The sequence below is a fragment of the Cyprinus carpio genome, chromosome B15 (assembly GCF_018340385.1).
Source record: "Cyprinus carpio isolate SPL01 chromosome B15, ASM1834038v1, whole genome shotgun sequence".
NCBI classification, from domain to species: domain Eukaryota; kingdom Metazoa; phylum Chordata; class Actinopteri; order Cypriniformes; family Cyprinidae; genus Cyprinus; species Cyprinus carpio.
Genome location: NC_056611.1, coordinates 18,861,207 through 18,883,247, shown reverse-complemented (window position 1 = coordinate 18,883,247; position 22,041 = coordinate 18,861,207). Strand labels below are relative to the sequence as shown.

Genomic DNA, 22,041 nt, shown 5'->3' with positions numbered 1-22,041 from the left:
CACCATAATCACAGATTGTGCATGACGCTTCAGTATAATCCTGCCTCATCCTTATTAACTAGTTGGTGCAGACTCCTGTTAAATAACACTGTTTTAAAATACTTTGTTTTTCCTAATTCCACGTAAAGAAAATGGCATCAACTCTGTCAGACATTTTATAAATCAAGCGAAATCAAAACTAGTCAACATCCTGAAGGTTCACTTTCCATATTTCACCTGGGGCCTGTTTCATAAAACTGATTTGGTTCAAAATAAGTCAGACTAACTGAAATAAGCCTGGCTTATTTGGTAAACTTGTTTTATGGAACAGGCCCCTGTTATGAGTTCAACAATGGCCCACGTGTGTTATTTTTTGTTGTTTGTTTGTTTATTTATTTAGAAATAATAAGCAATAGTACTTAATTTTTTTCTGTCACCACCATATTTCAACTCTGTTACACTTTTAGGTTACTTTGCTTTTTTATTATTATTTTAAATAATAAATATTAGCAGAAAGCAACACCAGAAAAACAAAAATGGCTGGACAAAATGAAGTGCTGAAAATCATATATATTTTTGATCCTTTATTGAGATTAAGCCCATAATTGAAATTCACACATAATTTTTAGATCTGACAATGCTGACCCAAGGAAAAACACACATATTGTGACAAAATCTATGAAGGAGAATAATTAATTTATTCGTAATAAAGTCAGCTCTTTTATTTATTTATTTATTTATTTATTTATTTTGCCACAGTTCTAAATAAAATAAGTGTTGTAACAAGAACAAGATATGTTTCTGTTGTCTCAAACTCTATGGTGCCTGTATAAACTTTCTCAAAGTATCATCTCTCACCTGTATGTGTGTATGACTGGGCCACTTGGGCCGAAATATTTTCGTAAATTATTAGTCCAGAAACATTCTTCCCGCTAAACTCAGTTCGTTTTAAGTGCACTGAATTATTTAGTTGCGCCCATATCCACTCAGACATGTAGAAAACTAAGTGAATCTGACAGATTTTTCAGATTAAACACTCATATATTTATTCATTTATAATTTCACCAAATCTAAACTTACCATTATTTATTAAAATTCATTCATATATTTTTTTATTTATTCATTTATGTAAAAATCTATTTTTTATTTATTTATTCTGGGGGGGGGGGGTCTTCTCTTGTTATATTTATAGTTTAGCTATTAATCATGCTATTTTATCACTACAATCAAGTTGCAAAACTGAATGTAGTTTACCATTTAAGAAATGTTCTTTACCCAAACATCTTTGCTTATTAATGATAAAATAATAATAATTATAAAAATGTCTGTGCGTTTGTATCATAAATCCTCACATAATGTTTACAGGATAGACACTAACTTTACTTTGATTTTTTTAAATGAATATTCTTTTATATATTCATTCATATTTATATTTATTGCTACAAAATGTATATATAATAACTGTTCTCTAAATTTCAAACCAATTCAAAACTCCAAACATTTCGGGGAGAAAATAAAATCACTGGAATATGTGATAATGTACATATTTCTGAGAAAAAAATAAAGTGACGTAAAGTGTCTTTTATTTTGACTGCGGACGTCGTCACGTTGACGCATGGACGTCTTGTTTGCTGCTGCTGCGCGGGAGTTTCATTTTTGTGCCTTATTTTGTTTACACAGCTACTTTTAACCGTCAAAATGCATCTTTTCTTTCTGAAGTAACCCATCTGATACTCCTCTTAATCACTTTACACCAGAGGTAAATGAAGTAATCTACGGGTGTTGTTTAAATGCAGTAATAGCAGAAAATATGTTGCTGCGTAGTCAGTTTTATCGTATATGCTTATGATAACGTTAAAACATTTCTTTATCCCCCTGTAGCCGGTTGAATTGTATTTAGTAGTCCTCTTATCGTCATGTTAAGTGTTAGTTTAAGTATTATCTATGTAAATAGATGAATTTAGAGCAGATAAAAATCCCCAAAAATTAAATTAGTAGAAAATTATTTTTCAGTTCTGTAATCTGTTTTGCCACATTCCGAAATAATCAGTCAGTTTTGATGGTCAGCCAAGCTAGGTGTAAATTTAGTGTTTACCCACAATTCGCTTAGGTGGAGCAGAGCTGTCAAATGAAGCCAGTTTTCCAGTCTTATGCAGCTGCACTGATTGTATCCTCAGACAGTGACATCCTCCATTGGACACAGAATGGCTGCGGCTCCAGTGGAGTACACCATAGGAGGGGTGAAAATAAACTTTCCCTGCAAAGCTTATCCTTCTCAGCTGGCCATGATGAACTCGGTAAGATCTGTTGTACTGACAGATTTGTTCTTGTGTTTTACAATCAATAAACATATTTGTAATACTTTATGATCAGTATCATCCTAACATCTTCATACAAAGTTTTTAAAATAGCTTCTTTAGTTTTAAATGATAGCTGTCAATAATGTTTTGATCTTTCTTAGATCATTCGTGGACTTAACAATGGGCAGCACTGTCTGTTGGAGAGCCCTACTGGCAGTGGGAAGAGTCTTGCTTTGCTTTGTTCAGCGCTCGCATGGCAGCAAGCACAGTTTGGTATGTCTAGAAATCTTTTCGACAACTTTTAAACTGACTGTTTTGACAAAAATGGGATGTTGTCATCAGCATCATAATCCTAATATTTACATTAAAAAAAAAATGCATGTAAATTTATATCACTATACTTTGTATTGTGTTACCTCTGCATTAAATTACAAAAAAATATATAATAATAATTTGCTAACGCTAATGGGAGGGTGTTTCTAATACAGCATCTATGGGAGTGATGGTAAATTTGACATCGCTCTCTCTTCTGACTGCCATTATTAGTCGTTCTCTATTTTTTATTTATTTATTTAATTATTTATTTATTTTTTAAAAGTCATTACAACACTATCGTGGAGTTTTTCTTTTTACATTTCAGCAAATGGGAATGCAAAATATATACAGTATATTTCTGGTAGTCTCCCATTTATTGATATTGAAGTTTACCCACCTATGATGACTTATACAGCTAAAAAAACCCTGTAAATGTGAAAAGGTCCATAGTTCTGGCATCTACACTTACTAAGGTATAGAGAGGAGGCAAAGGTGCTGTATGGCAAGTTATTGTAGGTCAGATTATTCTTTGATGATCTATAGATCTTTACGAAACTTGCCATAGACAAAACAAGCTCTGTTTATGATAAATAATGCCTAAAAACCAGACCTGCATTTCTGTTCAACTTTGGGGTCAGTAAGTGTTTTTGTTTTTGTTTGTTTGTTTTTATGCTCACAGAGTCTGCGTTTATTTGATCAAAAATACTGCAAAAACAGTGATACTGTTAAAAAAAAAAAATTACAATTTAAAATGATATATATTTATATTTTTGATTTATATTTTAAAATGTAATTTATTCCTGTAATGGCAATGTTGAATTTTCAGCAGCCATTACTCCAGTCTTCAGTATCACATGATCCTTCAGAAATCAGGAATTTTTCAGGATTCTTTGATAAGGAAGTTCAAACGAGCATAATATATTGTATTCATTGCATATCAGTGTTAAATCAATTTAATTCATTCTTGCTGAAGAAAAGTATTATTTTCTTGCAAAATTGACCAGAATTTCCATGTCAAATTAATCACAACTTCCAATTCATGTCAAATATCCAAGACCTCAAATTAACTATTCTGTTATGCTTCACAGAGACAAGCTAATCTGTCTATGACTTCTGTGATGATAAACTCTCTTCACTCTATAAAACAATGTATTATAATGGTTCCTATTTTGTCATGTGTAGGTAAAGAACAGGATGCAGGTTCTAGTTCAGCTGACTGTAAGAAACCAGCAGTGGCTACTCCATGTCAGTGTGCGTGCCATAACCAAAATGCACACCCCACTTCCAGCAGCACAGCATCTAAACCACCTCTGGTTGATCTTCCATGTGAAGGTACTTCTGTTCAAGCTACAACCCCTCTCTCAAAAGAAGGTAAGCATTTTCTAAAACATTTTGACCAAAAAAGAAAAAACATGAATCGCCATGATAAATTACATAAATGGTGTCTGTTTTCATAGAGTATGGTTTCTTGTTTCAGCAGTCAAAAGTGACCAGTCTAGAAAGTCCACTTTGTCTTCCCGTCTCTCTGAGAAACTTCAGGTCTCTCTCTCCAATGGAGAACAAGATGATGATTTTAAAATTGACAGGAAGCGCATTCGTACACCAAGCACAGAGCAGAAGGTACCTCTGCAAATAGCTTCTATTCCTGTGACATTATTGTGTGGCTTGTTGAGTCTTGTCATTACACTGTTGTTGTTGTTTTTTTTTTCCATAGAGCAGCAAGCGAAGATGTTTCGAGCGAGGAGTGATTTACATTGATGATGATGATGATGAAGAGGCGAAGCATCTGGAGAGACTGGTGCCCGGGGCTCAGAGTTGGACCATGGAATTGAACAGTGGTGCCAGAGCTGACAGCTGCCAGTCGCAGCCACAGTGTTGTGTGAGTGCACCTCAGACACATTTTCTTCTTATCTCTAATTGGGAGACTATGATGTAATAAAGTGTCAGTAATGTCCATGGAGAGCACTGTTTGATATTTCTCCTCATTTCATCATCCAATACCATTAAAGGGATAGTTTGCCCAAAAATGAAAATTCTGTCATTATCTACTCACCCTCATGTCATTCTAAAGCTGCATTCACACTAGAACGGCCGCTGTCGCACTTTTCGCCAGAAATCATCAGCTCTCCATTGAAATGAATGGGATTGTGTCGCTTTGTTGCTTGTAGTATGAACGTGGTATTTCATTCTTAATCACATTACATTATATACCACAAAAGAAGATATTCTGAACACAAAAGTTTAAAAATATTAAAAAAAAAAAATAATGGTATCCAAACAGTTTTGGTGACCATTGACGTCCATTTTTTATTTTTTATATATCTTCTTTTTTGTTCCATGGAAGAAAGAAAATCATGCAGGAATAACATGAGGCAGAGTAAATGATGACAGAATTGTCACTTTTAGATCCCTTTATCCCTACTTCAGCTGTTTTACCAATGCTGCCACTGGAATAGTGTGTTTTATTAAAGATATAAGATTATAATAAACAATATTATAATTATTTAGTTGCAACCTATAATTATTAAATAAATTATGTAATCTTATAAATATAATATTGCATATGTTGTTATTTTATTGTTGACCACTTGGTGGCAGCAGAAGATGGCTCAAAACATTTCAAAGGTTCATGGGGATATTTTTGGATTTATTGGATTTATCACTTGTGTTGGATTCTTAATTATGTGTTTGTAAACATGAATTATCTCTGAAAACATGAATTATCTATATTATTATCTCTGTCTTTTTACTAGTACTGTGCCACAACAAGCCAAATGACTCCAGATTAAATGTATGCACACATAGTTCCTTTTATCCTACATACTGTAGAATGCCACCAAAGCAGTGTCTGCGTCAATGCAAAACAGGGTTATTATAGACATTTGAGGTTGCTGGATTTGTTTATCTTTAGTTATAGACATTGTGGGAAGGCCTTTTGGATGTTACTTTGGAAATCTGCCTGACATTTTATATACATAATTTGATAACCTTAAACAAACAATTAGCACCTCATCATTTCCATCAAGCAGAAATCCTCCTATCTGGGTTTATGAATTGTTATTATGAAGATGGTGTATTTGTTTTGTTTGAGATATGCTGATATGTAGGGTTATAAAATGCAGTATAAGGCCTCTTAGAAAATCTGATGCAATGTAACAAACACCACAGGTATTCACATAGCCAGTGGTGAAAAGAATCTGTGTCAGCGTGATTGTCCTGTCACACTGTAGGACATATTGCTTACAACTGGCACAATGGAAAAGGAGTGACTTGTGCTATGCGTTCCCCAAGATTGGTGGACTGTCACCGAAGAGGATGGCCCTGGCCTGATGGGCGGGCCGATGGGTGTGTTGGGTAAGGGGGTGCAGAGAAAGCAGGCCTTAGGTTTCACTCTCTCACCTGACACCATTTTCGGCCCCTGCCAGTGCTGACTGACATCTTCAATGGGCCCTTTGAAGCAAGCTCCAGTTTAATTAAGAGGTTTGCCTTGCTTGGCAGTGATCTGTGAAAGCCAGGGATAAATATTGAATGGGGTTCACCTGCTGGTTACGGCGCTCCAGGGATAAACAGGTGCTTTGTGAGATTGGGGATTTGCGGGTTGGGGGGCTCCGGGGCAGCTATCAGGAGGGCTATAAGGAGTAAAGACCTCACTGAAATGCTTCACTCGCTGTCTCTCGCCTGCTATCTCTTTCTCTCTGTCCATCTGTATGGTGAGGGTGCAGTGGCCCAGGCAGGCGGACAGTGTGAGATTTCAGTCTCTCAGGTGTCAGGCTCTCAGAGCCAGCCTGTTGAAATGCAGTCTCCATTGTTCGTGCTCACACTCAGGCCTGCATCTTCCACCACAGGGCCATTGTAGAGCACAGACAATCTAGCCTCACCATCTCAAACACAGGAGCTGCTCTCTCCACACCTCACCTGGCAAACAGAAATGCCACTGTCTAACAGAACAAACCCAGCTCTTATAATGTTTTTCACCAGTAACTGATAAGTACTTGGTAGAATCCTCCACCTCTTCACACAGGAATTTAACAATTCCTGTTCTGATGCTGATTGGTCTTAATAATTCTACTTTCTTAATGGTTCCACTAAAGATTATTTTGAATTTGAGTTTAAGTCATTGACTCTTCCATCTAATTTGTATGTGTTTGTGATTAGATAAAACAACTTTAGCACGAGAATAGAACTTTATTAGTTGCTGTGAATGTTTTGGAAATTCATTAAAAAGAAACGGTTCATTAAAGTTGTTTACTTGGGAATCTTTTAACTTCATTGGTAGCGTTGTAGTTTGTGTTTATGAGCCAGTTGTTTTTAGTGAACAACCCTCTACATTGTGAGTAAATCACTTGCATATGCGACTAAATCTTCACTCTGGGAGACTAAATGATGTCTTAAATTTGCCAATGGCTAATAAATTCTCAGATTTTACTCGCCAGGGTGAGAATTGCAGGCTAAGTATAAGTTTAGATCAGATATATTTTAATTTGCCGAACAAACTGACTGAACACTTCAGAGTTTTTCTCTCCATCAGGCAATCTGTGATATTTTTATCTGAATGGATGCGCAGCGCACCTGTGTTTGACGTACCGTAAACTCTAGTGTGAAGGCGCACAACTCCCTGTCGCTTTATCTCAAACACACGCAGAGAGAGAGAATTGACCCGCTACATGCAAACCATTATTTTATTTTATTTTTGTATTTTCCTGTCAAAATAACAGCGTTCCTTTGGAATTCTTCAACTTTTAACAACTGCCTCTTTCTCATAGGAACTAATGCGCAAACGGCAATGTCATTGGCTAGTGCTCGCCTATTATCATCCCTATTTTGATTTCTGCAAATCAGTTTGAGCGAACGCACACAACCTGATTAATATTCTTGAATCCATCAGCTCATTAATCTTTATTGCGTTTTATATTGTTCTTATTAGTAGAATTTGTATGATTATCTTATCAGTATTTTTGTTAGTTTTTTCTTCCCAATTTTTTTTTACAAAAACATAGAATCACCAAAAAAGCGCCACCACCAGTCCTAAGTTCAGTTAAAATCACTAATATGCATTCATACATGGTTAAGTTTTAATTCTAATTATTAAAGTTCTATCATTAAATAATACTTGATTATCATATTATAATGTTTATGGCGAATCAGAATCATCAGCCCAAGAATCATACTAAAAAGAAATGTCTCATAAAAGAAATCTTTTGACTTTAATCGCAGTCTGTAGTGGATCGTAGTTGATCCGTGATCCGTACGGACCAAGCCCCGTGGTTCGGCATGCATGTGATCCGCAAAATTTTTGATAATTGCAAAATGTAACCATAATAGAGTATACGTTTATCATTTGTTTGTATTTAGAGAAGCAAGCAAATTTTAAACAATTCCAGTACTCGCACGCTGATCTTCAAAATACCCATCTCGACAATCATTCAGGTAAATGCAGTCAGTTATGTCTCAAGTGAATGAAAACAGCTGAGAAAGAAATTGGATGTGATGTGTATCATTATATCGGTTCCGTGCATCAGGTCTTAAAGGACAGCCTATACATACTGCTGCTGTCATTAATGATTATCAAACAGCAAAACAGCTGTGATAAAAATCTATATTTAATTTATAAAGTGAACACTCTGCAGTGTTATTTTCCCTAATTATTACATTTCTATATTAGAATGCTACCTTATTTTAATTGTAACGTATTCTGTTGTATTTATCTATGCTTGTAATTTGTGTATTTGTTTTTATTTTTACTGGCTGTTCTCTTGTCTCTTTAATCATGTTTAAACTTTCTTAGTTAAAGGGGTCATATGATGCGATTTCAATTTTTCCTTTCTCTTTGGAGTGTTATAAGCTCTTGGTCCATGTAGTAGATCTGTAAAGTTGCCAAGACTAAAGTCTCAAATCCAAAGAGATATTCTTTATCAAAGTTAAGACCCTGCCACGCCCCCCTAAAACGGCTCATTCAAACACGCCCCCACATGTCTACGTCACTATGTGAAAATATTTGCGTAATGCTGCCCAAATGTTCACACAAAGAAAGGCGGCGTGGTTTCAGTTAGTGTTGAAGCAGCTATCTCAGGGAGGTGCTGTGTGTATCTAGACGAAAGCAAAAGCACTTTATTTGGCCTTCCGAAAGTAGATGCATTTAGGAAGCTTTAAGATTACTTACAACAGAACAGCATTTTATGGATGACCATTTCGTGAACCTAGGAGAGGAGGTAATTCTGACTTTGCTATGACAATCTGGCACTTCTGAATCAGCTAGTTGTTTTGTTATTAGGTGACTGTTCAAATGCAGAGTTTTGCGCATCGTGTGTGTGTGTGTGTGTGTGTGTGTGTGTGTGTGTGAGAGAGAGAGAGAGAGAGAGAGTCAAACAGTGGAGTCAGCTGTCTTAACCATCCGTGTCTTCTGTACTGCAAACACATACGAGCTTCATCACTGTGTCTGTCACACGACTCTGATCCCCTTTCGGGCTTAAACTGATGCCTAACTAAGGACATTAATAACTGTCTTTACATTTATTTGGAAAGATGAAGCTCGCGATTATGGAAAGGGGCGTTACATTTCCGATGAGTGCTTGCGATGTTCGGCCAATCACAATGCACTGGGTCAGTTGGCCAATCAGAGCAGACTGCGCTTGTCAGAAGGAAGGACTTTGTAGAAAACGACGTGTTTGAGAGAGGCGGGGCATAGAGGACCTACAATAATGTACAGTATAAAGCATGTCAACATATTCTGTTACACCAAATACACAAAATAATATTTAAAAAAGCATCATATGATCCCTTTAATCTAGTAGTATTTGCTGTGGTATCAAAGAAGTATCGCTTTAAGTAATAAATGGAAAGCAAGTTAAATTGAAATATTTTTTATTTTTCTGAAAAATGATCAAATCCATGGGTCAAAAACCGTAATGTGATCCGAAGTGATTTGTGATGTGTTAAACCATTAGCAGTCTGTTTAAATTCCTAATATCACCTGCCTCAAGTTTATTTGTTTGAGAATCTAACCTCACAAGTAGAGCTGTATGATTTTGAGTCATTAAAAAGAACGTTGCTGTATGTTTTTTTACAAGCTAGTTGTTTTTTGTAAATCAGACTCATTATTTCAGGAATCGGACATTACTAGTTATGCTGTATGTTTTTGATTTAAAACAACAACAACAAAAAATCATGAAAGTTGGTCACTTGAGAAGCTTTTGAATTTATTGATCACACTTTGTGTTTGATTCATTAAAAGCAACTGGCTCAAAAGAGTAATTTGCTTGGGAATCTGACTGTACTAGTTCTGCTGTATGTTTTTAATCCATGTAAAGTCAGTTCATAAAAGTCCTTTGGGAATCTGGCTTTATTGGTCATGTGTTTGATTTACTAAAAACAACTCATTAACATAGGAAATGGACTACACTTGTAGCGCTGTATGTTTTTGATTCATTAAAGAGAACCAGGTACTAAAAGTCATTCACTTGGCAGTCTTTTGACTTTGGTTGCACTGTATTATTTTTTTTTTCTCCAAAAAGAAATCAACTTATTGGAGTAATATGTTCGACACCAGTCGTGCTGTATGTTTTATGCTATTAGAAAATACTTTCTGGCTCACTTTCATTTTGCACATGCTGGAACAGTTAATGTACTGAATGTCATGAAGATCATTTAGTTCTGGTTTGGAAAAAAAAAAAATTATTAGTTCCATACTCTACTCTTCACATATCCATTATCCCTAAAATACACCATATAGTGACAAACAGCTAATTTTATGTATTTGTAGTATGTGTGCTGGCCCTGAACTGTAACTAGTTGTTAGGCCCCAGAAGAGCTGTGAAACGCTGTCATTGTACACCTGTGCTTCTACAAACCCCCAAAGACACTTTCCCAATATCCTTTTTTTAGTGCCAGAACAATGGCCACATTTTCTTAGCAGAGCATTGAGCTGCTGGATGCATCTGCAGGTGTCTGCCCCTGACTGGAACAGCATGCTTGGGTTAACGCTCCCACACAATGCCACGCACTGTTTTATTAGGAACCGCTGTTGATGTCTTGAGAGGCCTGAGGTGTAGCTCTCTGCTCCACTGATATCAGGGCCTCGCCATGAAAGAATGAGCCACTCCGCCTGAATGTGTCTGTGGCGGCAGGTTCGGCCAGTGGAAGCTGTTATCTGCATTCCAGGGGTGTCTTATTTGCTGTGCGGTAGTGAGAGGGGCCGAAACTGTGGCAGGCTGCGTGTAACGGATACCCTTGTGTCAGCTGTTTCCTGCACGGCTGCTGACAAGGCCTCCCATTCACAATCAGCCCTTTCTCTCTCCCCTGCGATGAATAAGTAATTATTCGGTATAGGAGGCAGGATACTTGGACTGGCCTATTGAATGTGGCAGCAGCAGGTAAGGTAATCGGCAGGGCCGTAACTCTTGCTGCAAAGCCGTAACCTTAGCTGCTGCCAGTTCTCTGTTTATTTAGCACGTCGGCCCGGGTCTTTGTCCCATCGGGGGACAGTTTGCAAGACAGGCTCATGTTCGCTTCCATTCTATCACTTACTGTAATATTTAATGACAAACAAGGTTTGAGAAGCAGCTTGGGTAACCGGAGCTGGACCTCTTCAGTGGAGTGCAGGCTAAAGGACAGCTTGATCCCTAATGTGAAGGTGTAACACACGCCGTGACTTAGCATTTGCTTATGAGGGATTATCTTACTGTCACTCTTAGGAAAAGAAAAGAAGCTACTGTTATTTTGAAGGACTGAAGCAAGACAGATATAGGAGGATTTATTCATTGGTATCAATCAATATTGGATATTTAATTGTACATGCTCATTTAGATTACCTTTGCCACCATCTGACACTTATTTAAAGTTCAAAACTAATTTTAATGGAAATACTAATAATAATTTAATAACCGTTAAATGTAATCTTTAGCAAATTTAAAAATGAACAATAATTTTTCATATGCAAAATATTGTGATGCTTAAATTCACTTGTTATATTTAAAATTATTGGTGTGTGTGTGTGTGTATGTGTGATTTATTTTTTATGTATTTATACAAAATGAAAATAAAAAAAATAATAAAAAAGTTGTCAGTCATGCCTGGACAAAATCATGTAGTTGAGAGGGGGGAAAATTACACGCATCCTTTTAAAAGTCACATTTTATTTTTAGATAGGACAGAACAAGAAACAAAATAGAAAGGTTATAAATGATATAAATAAGCTTTGCATTATTTGTATAGTCAAATCTTTGAATAGGTTTTTAATAGAAATTAAATAGTGCTCTAGACCAATTTGCCATTTACAATTTCTTTGACTTTGATTGATTGATTGATTTTAAACATGTTTTGTAAGCATACACTAACAAAAGTTAGTGGTAGTAGTCATTTTTTAATGTTTTATGCTCACCAAGTCTGCATTTATTTGATCAAAAGTACAGTAAAAGAGTAATATTGTGAAATATTATTGCAATTTAAAGTTTTTAATACATTTTAAAATGTATTCCTGTGATAAGCAAAACTGAATTTTCAGCAACCATTACTCATTTTCATTATCAGTGTTGAAAACAGTTGTGCCGTTTTGTGAAAACTGTGATATTTTCAGTGTTCTTTAATGAATAAAAAGTTCAGAAGAACACAATTTATTTGAAATAGAATTGTTTTGTAACAGAAATACATTTGCTATCTTTACTGTCACTTTTGATTAATTTAATTCATCCCTTCTGCATAAAAATTCTCATTTTTCTGAGGTAAAATCTTACTGACCCCAAATTTTTGACTTTTTGAACTGTATGGATTTAAAATGTTACCATGCTTAAATCCATTTGGCAGAATTCTGCTGATTTTTCTCACTAAAATCAGGGCAGAATTCTGCTAAATGGATTTAAGCATGGTTAAATGTTAAAAAAATACAGTTAAACGTCAATTAAAAATCAGTTTAAAAAAACTGCTTCTTCCATCTGCACCTACCTACAGTATCAGCAATGATTAGAAACCTGATTCATAAACATGCAGGGAAAGATTAAGCCCACTAATCCCCAAGGTGAAGAAATATTGATTCTGTCCAGTTCCTTTATAACAGTTCCTATATTAAATATTCCAGGCATAGCAGTTCAGATATAATGTATATTTAAAAATTCACAAGCTTTTCTTGTTTTATGCATGCAGTATTTCAGTACTCAGACAATACTGCTGTCTCCCACAAAATGAAGCAGTGACTCTCTGCTTGACCCCAGCTATGTTACACATGAGTTGTGTGTTATTCCCATGAATGGGGGGGAAAGTGGGACACTTAAAATGCTCATACCATCCTCAAGATCAGTTTCACCACTAGAGCTGGCTGCAGGCAAGCACAGGCCTTTGTGTTAAAGCTGCAATTAAAGAGATCCAATCAGAGGAGCCAGTAGCATTAACAATGGAACAGTCTAAAATTACAGTCTTGCTTGAGGTCATTCTGTCTTGACTTATAGCATTTGCCTGTTATGTGAATGATTATCTGTATGATCGCTAATACAAAAGCCTTTTCATGATCTGGACAAACAAGGTCTGTAGCATTGCTTCAAGTAGGTTGTTTCTCTTTGTAATGTTTATGCTTGACTTGTTTTTCTCTCTTTGTATTCCATAGTCTCCCGTGTCTTGTTCACTCTGTCCTTGCGCCAACCTCAAAGCAGGACAGAAAATGGTTGAAAAGTCCAAGGACAGTGATAAAGACAAAGAGGGAAGCGGAAGGAAAAAGATCCCAAAGATCTTCTTTGGCACTCGTACTCATAAGCAGATCACACAGATCGCACGGGAGCTTAAACGAACGCTTTACTCCACTGTGCCCATGACGATACTGTCCAGCCGAGACCACACCTGTGTCCATCCCGAAGTGGTGCCTCATGCCAACCGCAACGAGCGCTGTAAGGAGCTGCTGGATGCCAAGAACGTGAGTCGGCCCCTTCCCATGTTACTTCATGTGACATTGCAACCACCTTTGAGTAGAGGTTGTTCACTCATCTGTCATCATTAGAGCCTCTCAGAGGGATAAAAGAGAGTAGACTTAGACATCTCCTGGTTTAATGAGTTCAAGGCCTGAACCCTGAACTCTGCCAATATAAGTGTTTTGAGAGAAACCTAAAGATCATCAATAAATCGCTTGCTCTTGGTTGTCCTAAAATCTCCACTTATATTTTAAGGACGTTAAAAAAAAAAAATTTAACTCTCAGAAACAAAAATTCTGGAAACATTAGGCCAAAAAAGCTTAATGTATTACTAAAAGTACTTATTTAAAATTTAGCATTTGTTGTCTGTGCTGATAGCCTTGTGGACAGCACTCCGACATACAGCGCCATTACGCTACAGGTGTCCCGAGTTCGAATCCCAACTTGAGCACCCGATCCTGCCCCGTCTCGCTCCCACTTCGCTTCCTATCAGTTCTGATCTGTCCTATCATAATAAAGGTGAAAATGCCAAAAATAAATCTTAAATCCTAAATTAGCCTTTGTTTGGAATAACTTAAATTTGATTTAATATTTTTCATATTCTAGATATTCTATTCTATATTTACATCATTTCAGCAATTGTCAGCAATGTATGAAGCACAGTTCATACAGAAGTCACTTTCAAACCAAAGATCTTGGTCAATGCGGTAAATCCACGTAACTAACTTGAAACTGCTGCGAAATCTGCATGGAGAAATCTTTTACATGGAAATCCTGATGCCTATTGGAAATGACTGGATTTTGCCCACAAAATCCACTGAAGAGCAGTAAATGTGGCCGCACCCAAACAGTTTCTGTCTGTGATGTTGGCCTGTTTTCTTTGGCTGCAAACCGGCGTTTGACTGAAGATTTAGTATTTTTGGTGGTCCAAATTGGTGGTACATTATTAGAATGGTCTCATTTTGTGGTTTTGTGTGTATATAGCAAAAGATAACCCCTTCATCCACTATTTCCTCTGCCCTCCTAAATGTACAGGTTATGGCCTGTGCCCTATTCATCCTTAAGTGTTGAGCCTAAGTAGTGATCAACTCATCATGAATTTGTTAGCCATAGAAAGTCTTGAACTGGATCTTGTGAACGGAGATTGACCCACTCTTTTCTGTGGAACCAAACACCTTGTTTCCTGATCTTCACAGGAGCCTGCAGGCCAAACAGCGAGTGTGGCCACTTATTCTGTGAACCCTCTTCTTAATATCCCCAATCAGTCATACAGACCTTTTTTGTTGTGCAGCCTTGCTGAAATGCAAACCCTTCGCTTTAAGGTTTCACAAACTTAATCTCCGTCACCAAAGCTGTGGAGAAGAGTTACAGGCGATAATATCCCCAATCAGTCATACAGACCTTTTTTGTTGTGCAGCCTTGTCAAAGGCCTCAAACGCACTTTGTTCCAGTGGGAGCTTCATTATTGTCTGGGTTGCTTAGTCTCTGACCATCAGGCAGCCCACGTAATGATACCTATTATGCTGTCACCACAGGTGTCCACTCACCTCTCGACTGTGTTGCACCCTTGCACATGAAAGCAGGGAAGACCGTGCCTACAACCCCGCTCGGAGAGAGGAGAGAATGAGCTGTCGTTTTCCTCATCCTCCCTGGGGCCCCATCTCTTGCCCTACTCTGAGTCTTTATTCCGCTATCCTGGTCTCACTGAATGGCTGAAGAGCATAAGCCTTTCAGACACTTGTCATTAGGTCGCACACCCCTCAGCAGTGCCATCATCACTTTCATAAGAGTTGGAGGACAGCGGATCAAAACGGCACGATCGGGTTGACATTTATCCTTTGCTCTCATTGACGGCTAATCCCTCTTTGAGTATGGATACTGGAAGCTGCCATCAGCCTTTCAGCAGCATGTTACAGGTTCCAGTGAATCACGAAACAATGCACAGATGCTTCCCTTTTCTGCAGGGAGACACACCTGCCTAAATAATTGTATAAAAAGCATATTTATTATAAGCAAGTGTTAGGAATATTAATCTGTGTCCAATTATGTGGTTTAATTGCAACAAAACATGTACATTTTTCAATAAATGAATAGTTTATTGTATCAGTTCATGCATTCCCTGGAATTCAAACCCACAACCTTGGTCTTGCTGGTGCTTGCTATGCATCTCAAACATTACCTATTTTCATAAAATAGTATTATTTGGGTGTGTTTATATATTTTCATGTCTTTCAGGGTCTGTCATGTCGGTACTACCACAATGTGCATAAAATGCGTGATCAGAACACTTTACAGTGGGTTCATGGGCTACATCAGGCCTGGGACATTGAGGATCTGGTCCGTCTTGGCGGTAAGCTGCGGTCCTGTGCTTACTATGCAGCTCGGGAGCTCATGCAAGATGCTTGCATCGTGTTCTGTCCTTACAACTACCTGCTGGATCCCCTTATTCGTGAAAGTGTGAGCATCAGTGTATAAACTACTATATAATATATGCATAAACTGCTGTATAATTGATATAATATAATGTAAAATATAGGGCTTTTTTTGCGTTATATAGATTTAAGACTTTTTGGCTGTTTTTTCGAAAAAACAAATGAGGTGATTAATTTTAATTGTTGATGTGTGTATAAAAAGACTAAATTTTTTTGAATAATATATACACTGATAAACACATATTTTTAATGAATTATTTAAATTAGTATATATTACACAATATATCGTTTTCTATATATTTGATGAAGGAAATGCATACTTAAGAGACTAAAAACATTAATGCAGTCTGTTCACCCCTATTTTAAAGTAGTCGGTTGAAGTTTTCGAATAAGGTTGATGACACATTTGTTAGGATTTCTGTGTTCATCATATGGTGATAACTGTCATGTTGTTCCTCTGCCAGATGGAAATCAATCTGAAGGAGCAGATTGTGGTGCTAGATGAGGCTCATAACATAGAGGACTGTGCCCGTGAGAGTGCCAGTTACACTCTGAATCAAGCTCAGCTGTTGCTGGCGCGTGATGAGATGGATGGAATGGTGACACACAACATTCGGCGCGATCAACATAGGCCTCTGCTAGCCTTCTGCTGCAGCCTTGCCAAGTATGGCCCATCTTTTCTCCAACAGTTTCTCATCTTAGGCAGTAGGATATCCATATTCTGCTTCATCGTGTGATGTAATATGTCGGAGATCAGCTTTCTGAAGATTCTTGATATTTCTTTATTTGGACAAATCTGTAATTTGTGTTAACTTGTGAGCTTAATATTGCTCTTTTAAAAATAAAGGAAGTTAAACTCATTTTGTTTGTTTCCTTACAAATATATAGTTGGGTGCAGGAAAGCTGCAATAGCTTGGAGGAGCGTGAATATGAGTCTTCCTGTAAGGTCTGGACAGGGGCCGAGATTCTTGGCATCTTCCATGGCCTTGGCATCACTGCAGACACCTTCTCTTTGCTACAGGTATCCTTCCTCCCCTTTGACCAGGAGGAGTATACTAACAGTCTATCCCCTTTTTTTATCTGATTTGTCTCTGCTTTGTGTAGAAAAACCTGGCAGCAGTGCTGGAGAAGGAGGAGCGGATTGGGCTAGTGAACGGGAGAGAAGACGTGGTGCAGGTTCCCACCATCAGCTCCAACACTCAGTCAATGCTCAAAAGCCTCTTTATGGTGCTGGAATTTCTTTTCAGACAAAATTGCAGGTCATTATCACAAACTACCCATCATTCTTCTTACCTTACTATCTCTAAAAAGGTTTTTTTAAAGACCCCTTGAAATCACAGTTGGCGTTTTATGGCTTCTAGTCCATGTCTTTTAGCTTTAAGGCTGTCTTTATGCTGGTATACTCCTAAAAGTTGACAAGATTTAAGTGTAAAATTTATAGAGGAACCATAAATTCAAAATAAACTACAAAAAGTAAAACAATTTTTTTTTTTAATCAGATACGTTATTAAAACATTGCTGTCTAAATTATACTTGCAAGTCGCAGGATAGTGAGGGTTGGTGAAATTATTTTAATGACAGTCTTCAGGAAACTTCATAGCCAAATAAATGTTGCCTAATTTAATGTTGGCAGCAAAATCTTCACAAATCTATGTTGAATAATTGACATGTCATCCAGCATCCAATTTAATGAATGAAAATAACTTCCAATGTATTTAAGTGTACTTGATGATCCTTATCTTTCTAAAAGCTTTTATTAAATATTCTACTACATGCTCTAGTAAGCCACTTTAGTTATTCTACATTCATCTGTTAGTTTTACTTGATTTTTCTTTTTGTCAATATGTACAGGTTTGCAGATGATTACCGTGTGGCCCTCCAGCAGAGCTACATGTGGACCACCCAGCAGGACCTGCCTGACGCTCAGGGCTTTTTTGCACGACCCCAGCGTCGCCGACAGAGCACCCGCACCAAAACTCTGGTGCACACCCTGAGCTTTTGGTGCCTCAACCCTGCTGTGGTGAGAGCAACTGTTAATTTCTGAAGTACTTTTAAAATCTCATTGGGATGTTGTCAGTATGAGTATGAATCATAATCTGTTGTGGCTGGTGATGTGTGTCACGACAGGCATTTTCAGACCTGAGCGGCACAGTACGGAGTATCGTGCTGACCTCGGGCACCCTGTCACCCATGGGCTCCTTTTCCTCTGAACTGGGCATCAGATTCTCCATCCAGCTGGAGGCGAATCATGTCATCAGCAAGTCACAGGTCAGCATTAGATATTTTAATATTAATAGTTAATTAAAGTTAAAAGAACAGCATTTATTTTAAATGGAAATCTTTTATAAAATTCTAAATGTCCCTGCTGTCACTTTTGATCAGTTCAATGTGTCCTTGCTGAATAAAAGTTTAATTTATTTTATGAAAACATCACCCCAAACTTTTGAATAGAGTTGTCTTATAGTTGTTTATGTTGCAGGTCTGGGTCGGTACAGTTGGTGCAGGGCCTCAGGGTCGTAAACTTTGTGCCACATTTCAGCATGCAGAGACATTTGCCTTCCAGGATGAAGTAGGGGCCCTGCTGTTGAAAGTCTGCCACACAGTGAGCCGAGGGGTTCTCTGCTTCCTGCCATCCTACAAGGTACATACGTCAGTATTGCATTGAGCAATAGTATAAGCATCACTATTGCTCATATTTGGCAACTGCATAGCAATACAGAGCCTTTCTGTTTCTTTGCTTATAAATAATGGGTACTAAATTTAAGATTCTGAACCACAAGTTGTTGTTTTTTTGTGCAGTTTGCTACTGCAGCTCTACAAAGCTGCCACTGGGAGGCCTTAGAGACCACAGCATTTCTTTAAACATGCTGATGTTTTCCATAAATTGCTATAAAAAATATAATCTGCATGCTGTGTAAGACTGTGGTTTCTGTCTAACATTCCGTCAGAGGATCCACTAAGCCATAACTCAAAAAGTAACTGTTATAAAATTCAAAAGCACTGGTCAGATGATGACCGTATACACTAATATGTAGTTGTAATGTATTATGGATAATGAACAAAACCTTTGAGTGCTGGCTCATGGTTTTTCTGTATCCTTTTTCAGGTAACAGGTTCAATTACTGAAAGCCATTGAAGAATACTTTGTTCCTCATTGTTTGTTACGTTTAGCTCATGAATAATTCAGCCCTATTCAAGCTGCCTGTCATGATGTATCATCAGAGGGGATGATTACCTTTCTTAAATATCTGTGTGTGTGTGTGTGTGTGCGCGCGCATCTTAATGTTAATATATAATGTTAATGTAAATATATTTCATCCAATATATATTAGCCTACCAGGATCATAGTATGCGTCCCAACTTTAACACAAGAACCAGTTTCATTTTACATTGACCACATAAATTCCCTATTGTATATCATGTCCATGTATGAATGTTCCATGTGGATTAATATTTAATCTGGAAACTGAGCAGTTTAGGGACTCATTGGAGACTGTAGAGGAGCCTGAGAGTCCCGTCTGAGGAAAAGCAGACCATCTGTAGTCTCCAGACACCTCTCAACACTCATGCTTGATCCCTATTTCTCCACTTCAAGGGACCATGTCGATGTGTGTCTGTTCTGGCCATTTGTCCACATGACACCAATTGTGCTATATCACCCTCAGGCCCCTCAACAATATCATTCAGAACTCACACAAATAGACACGCAAGCGCTTTACGGTTCTCGAGGTGAGGTTTTGCAGCTTCCAACCAGTCTCAGTTGGACCCTGTTAACCACATTGCCCCATGTTGTCTGGCATGACCTCATGACAAGAAGGGCTAAACAGCTAAGAGGGCCTACTTATTAAATGTTGCCTAGGAAAGGTGAAAAGATCTTGTGGAAACGCAGGATGCTTTTAAAGCAGATTAAGATAAGGGCCATTAGAACTGACGTCGCCAAGCTGTCTGTGTGAAGATGCATCTAAACTGGCGCCTGGCGCTTGAGGTGGGGTGAAAAGGAGGGGTTGGTGGATGTATCTGTGCAACTTGCATCCTCTCAAAGTTAAAGTGCTCTACAGGGGGTCTGAGCATAGGCTATGAGCCCCCAAGGCCTTTCAGCATATTGTCTGCAGTCTCAGCAGTATCAGTAAAGGTACTGCAGCACATGTGATTAAAGAGATTTCTATTACAGAGATACTGTATTTATTTATATAACAATCTTATTTTTTTTTTTATTGTAAATTGTGTGTATGTGTGTCTGTGTGTGTGTCTGTGTGTGTGCACACATTTTAAATTTCAAGAGGAAAGACTGCAACAACAAATCATTTCAAATCATACGATTGCACTACCAAAAATCTTTTTTCGTAATTTTCACTGAGTGGGCTGTAAATTTTCATTCATTTTCTATTTTCAGAAGTCAGGAAAATAATGTTATGTTAGATATATTAATATAACAACAAAAAACAAAAAAAACTACATAAAAATCCCCTTCAATACCTCCCCACTAATTACCTCCATACTATTTCATGTTTCCTTTTTATTCCACAGTAAATAAGTGAGTGAAAAATGACAACAACAATACTGTGCATTTTTGGTCTGCTCTCCCGATTTAATTTATGATATAAACCATGAATATAAATATTTCATTTTTGTCCCCAAATCCTAATGTGTCACCTCATTGTACCCAGTTTTTGAAAATGCTTATTGCGTTCATAGATCGAACCTTTTGCTTATTGTTTACAGTGTAACCGGAAGTTACTCCCATAATTTGTGTAGGAGAAAGGTAGATATAATTAAAAGTTTTTGAATTTTTATATTTTTATAGAAATGGACTGTATATTAGCAGCAATGCTTTATCCCACCACTAACTTCTCTTTTCTCAGACAATTCACATGTTTACTTATTAGCTGGTGGAAGTGAGATTGTTTTGCTCAAACAAAAGTAAATGTTTACTGTATGTACTATATGACGTGCCACTGTTAAGTGTGTAACTCTATTTCTTGAAGCTGTCCATTAGTGAGGCAAGCCCTTATTCCAGCTAACGCTCTTGACTAGATAACAACAGATCCATACTTCAGCAGATCTTGTTCTTTATCTATGGAGTTCAGTTCTCACTGTTGGCCTCACACTAATGGCCTGCTCCACATCAGCGCTGAAGAGTATGGGTGCTTGCAGGCAGGTGACAGGGGCGCCACTCTGCTCTGTCCTTGGCGTGATCGTCACTGTGATATTTGACATCTGAATTATTTATAGCAACTACATGTCTTCTCCTGCTGCCACCAGGGCCCTATGTTTCATTTACGCCACCCTACAACCAAGTTTGTCCATTATTTAGAGGCCTCTTGCAAAGAAAAAAACAGCAATGTGTTGCCACATGACAGAATGGCGTCAAGGTTGGAGGAAAATAGATAAAGAGCAGTGTAGGTGGCAGAGGAAATGAGAGCGAGAGAGAGAGAATGCACAGAGTTGTACCTCGCAGTGCCACCTCGCCACAGTGTCCCATCGGAGAACTGCATCCGGTCGACTTAATCTAGCATGGTGACACAAGCTGAGTGATGCATATATTTAGACGACTAACCACAATGAATTATTCACCTTTTGTTGTGCCTGTGGATGTTCGCTAGATAGTCTTCATTCCACTTTGTTTTATCAACAGCTTCTCTAAATGTTAACCCATTGTTGTGCAGACACCTCTGAGATGTGACCCTTGTCTCTTTACTGTAGAGTGCAGAAACATTCACATGTACACAAACAGTTTGATTATTCCCAGTAGTCAGAGTAAGGATATACTGAGATTAAGATGGTTACGCCATCAAACCCACTGACACGCCACTTGCCCTAATTTTGTTTCTTTTCTAAGAATTATGGCTCTTTAACCTCCATTTTGTTACTTAGACATTTTAATAGTGAATCAAGACATATTCTGCTAAAATGGATTTTCAAAATATTTCTGATAAAATATTGAATTAGCTAGATATTGTTAGATTGTGTAATTATATATTTATATTTTTGGAGTCATTTTTAAATTTTTAAATCAAATAGTTTTCATCTAAGCATTCCATTTAACATGAGACGTTTAAACATCCTAGGATTTAATTTGCTTGTTTATTATGTTTATTGTGCTTTAAATCACAGATGTTAAGACTC

The 22,041-nt window shown here is 37.5% G+C and overlaps 1 protein-coding gene across 14 annotated transcripts in view; it reads left to right on the top strand.

Moving 5' to 3' along the window:
* Nucleotides 1-1,573: 1,573 nt before the first annotated feature.
* brip1 (BRCA1 interacting helicase 1) overlaps nt 1,574-22,041 on the top strand; it is a 53,620-nt gene continuing 33,152 nt past the window's right edge. For 10 of the 14 annotated variants that reach the window (XR_006156576.1, XR_006156578.1, XR_006156577.1 and 7 more), the window contains exons 1-14: nt 1,574-1,738; nt 2,157-2,276; nt 2,441-2,552; nt 3,777-3,965; nt 4,072-4,214; nt 4,309-4,473; nt 13,186-13,488; nt 15,719-15,940; nt 16,380-16,579; nt 16,804-16,936; nt 17,020-17,174; nt 17,767-17,935; nt 18,043-18,183; nt 18,395-18,556. Coding sequence is in view for 9 of the 14 variants with exons in the window: in XM_042739632.1 (XP_042595566.1) it covers nt 2,184-2,276; nt 2,441-2,552; nt 3,777-3,965; nt 4,072-4,214; nt 4,309-4,473; nt 13,186-13,488; nt 15,719-15,940; nt 16,380-16,579; nt 16,804-16,936; nt 17,020-17,174; nt 17,767-17,935; nt 18,043-18,183; nt 18,395-18,556 (2,187 nt within the window). In the remaining 5 variants the exon portion in view is untranslated. Of the gene's footprint in view, nt 1,739-2,089; nt 2,277-2,440; nt 2,553-3,776; nt 3,966-4,071; nt 4,215-4,308; nt 4,474-13,185; nt 13,489-15,718; nt 15,941-16,379; nt 16,580-16,803; nt 16,937-17,019; nt 17,175-17,766; nt 17,936-18,042; nt 18,184-18,394; nt 18,557-22,041 lie in introns of all 14 variants that reach the window. The other 4 variants (XM_042739628.1, XM_042739634.1, XM_042739627.1 and 1 more) reach the window with 3 other exon arrangements.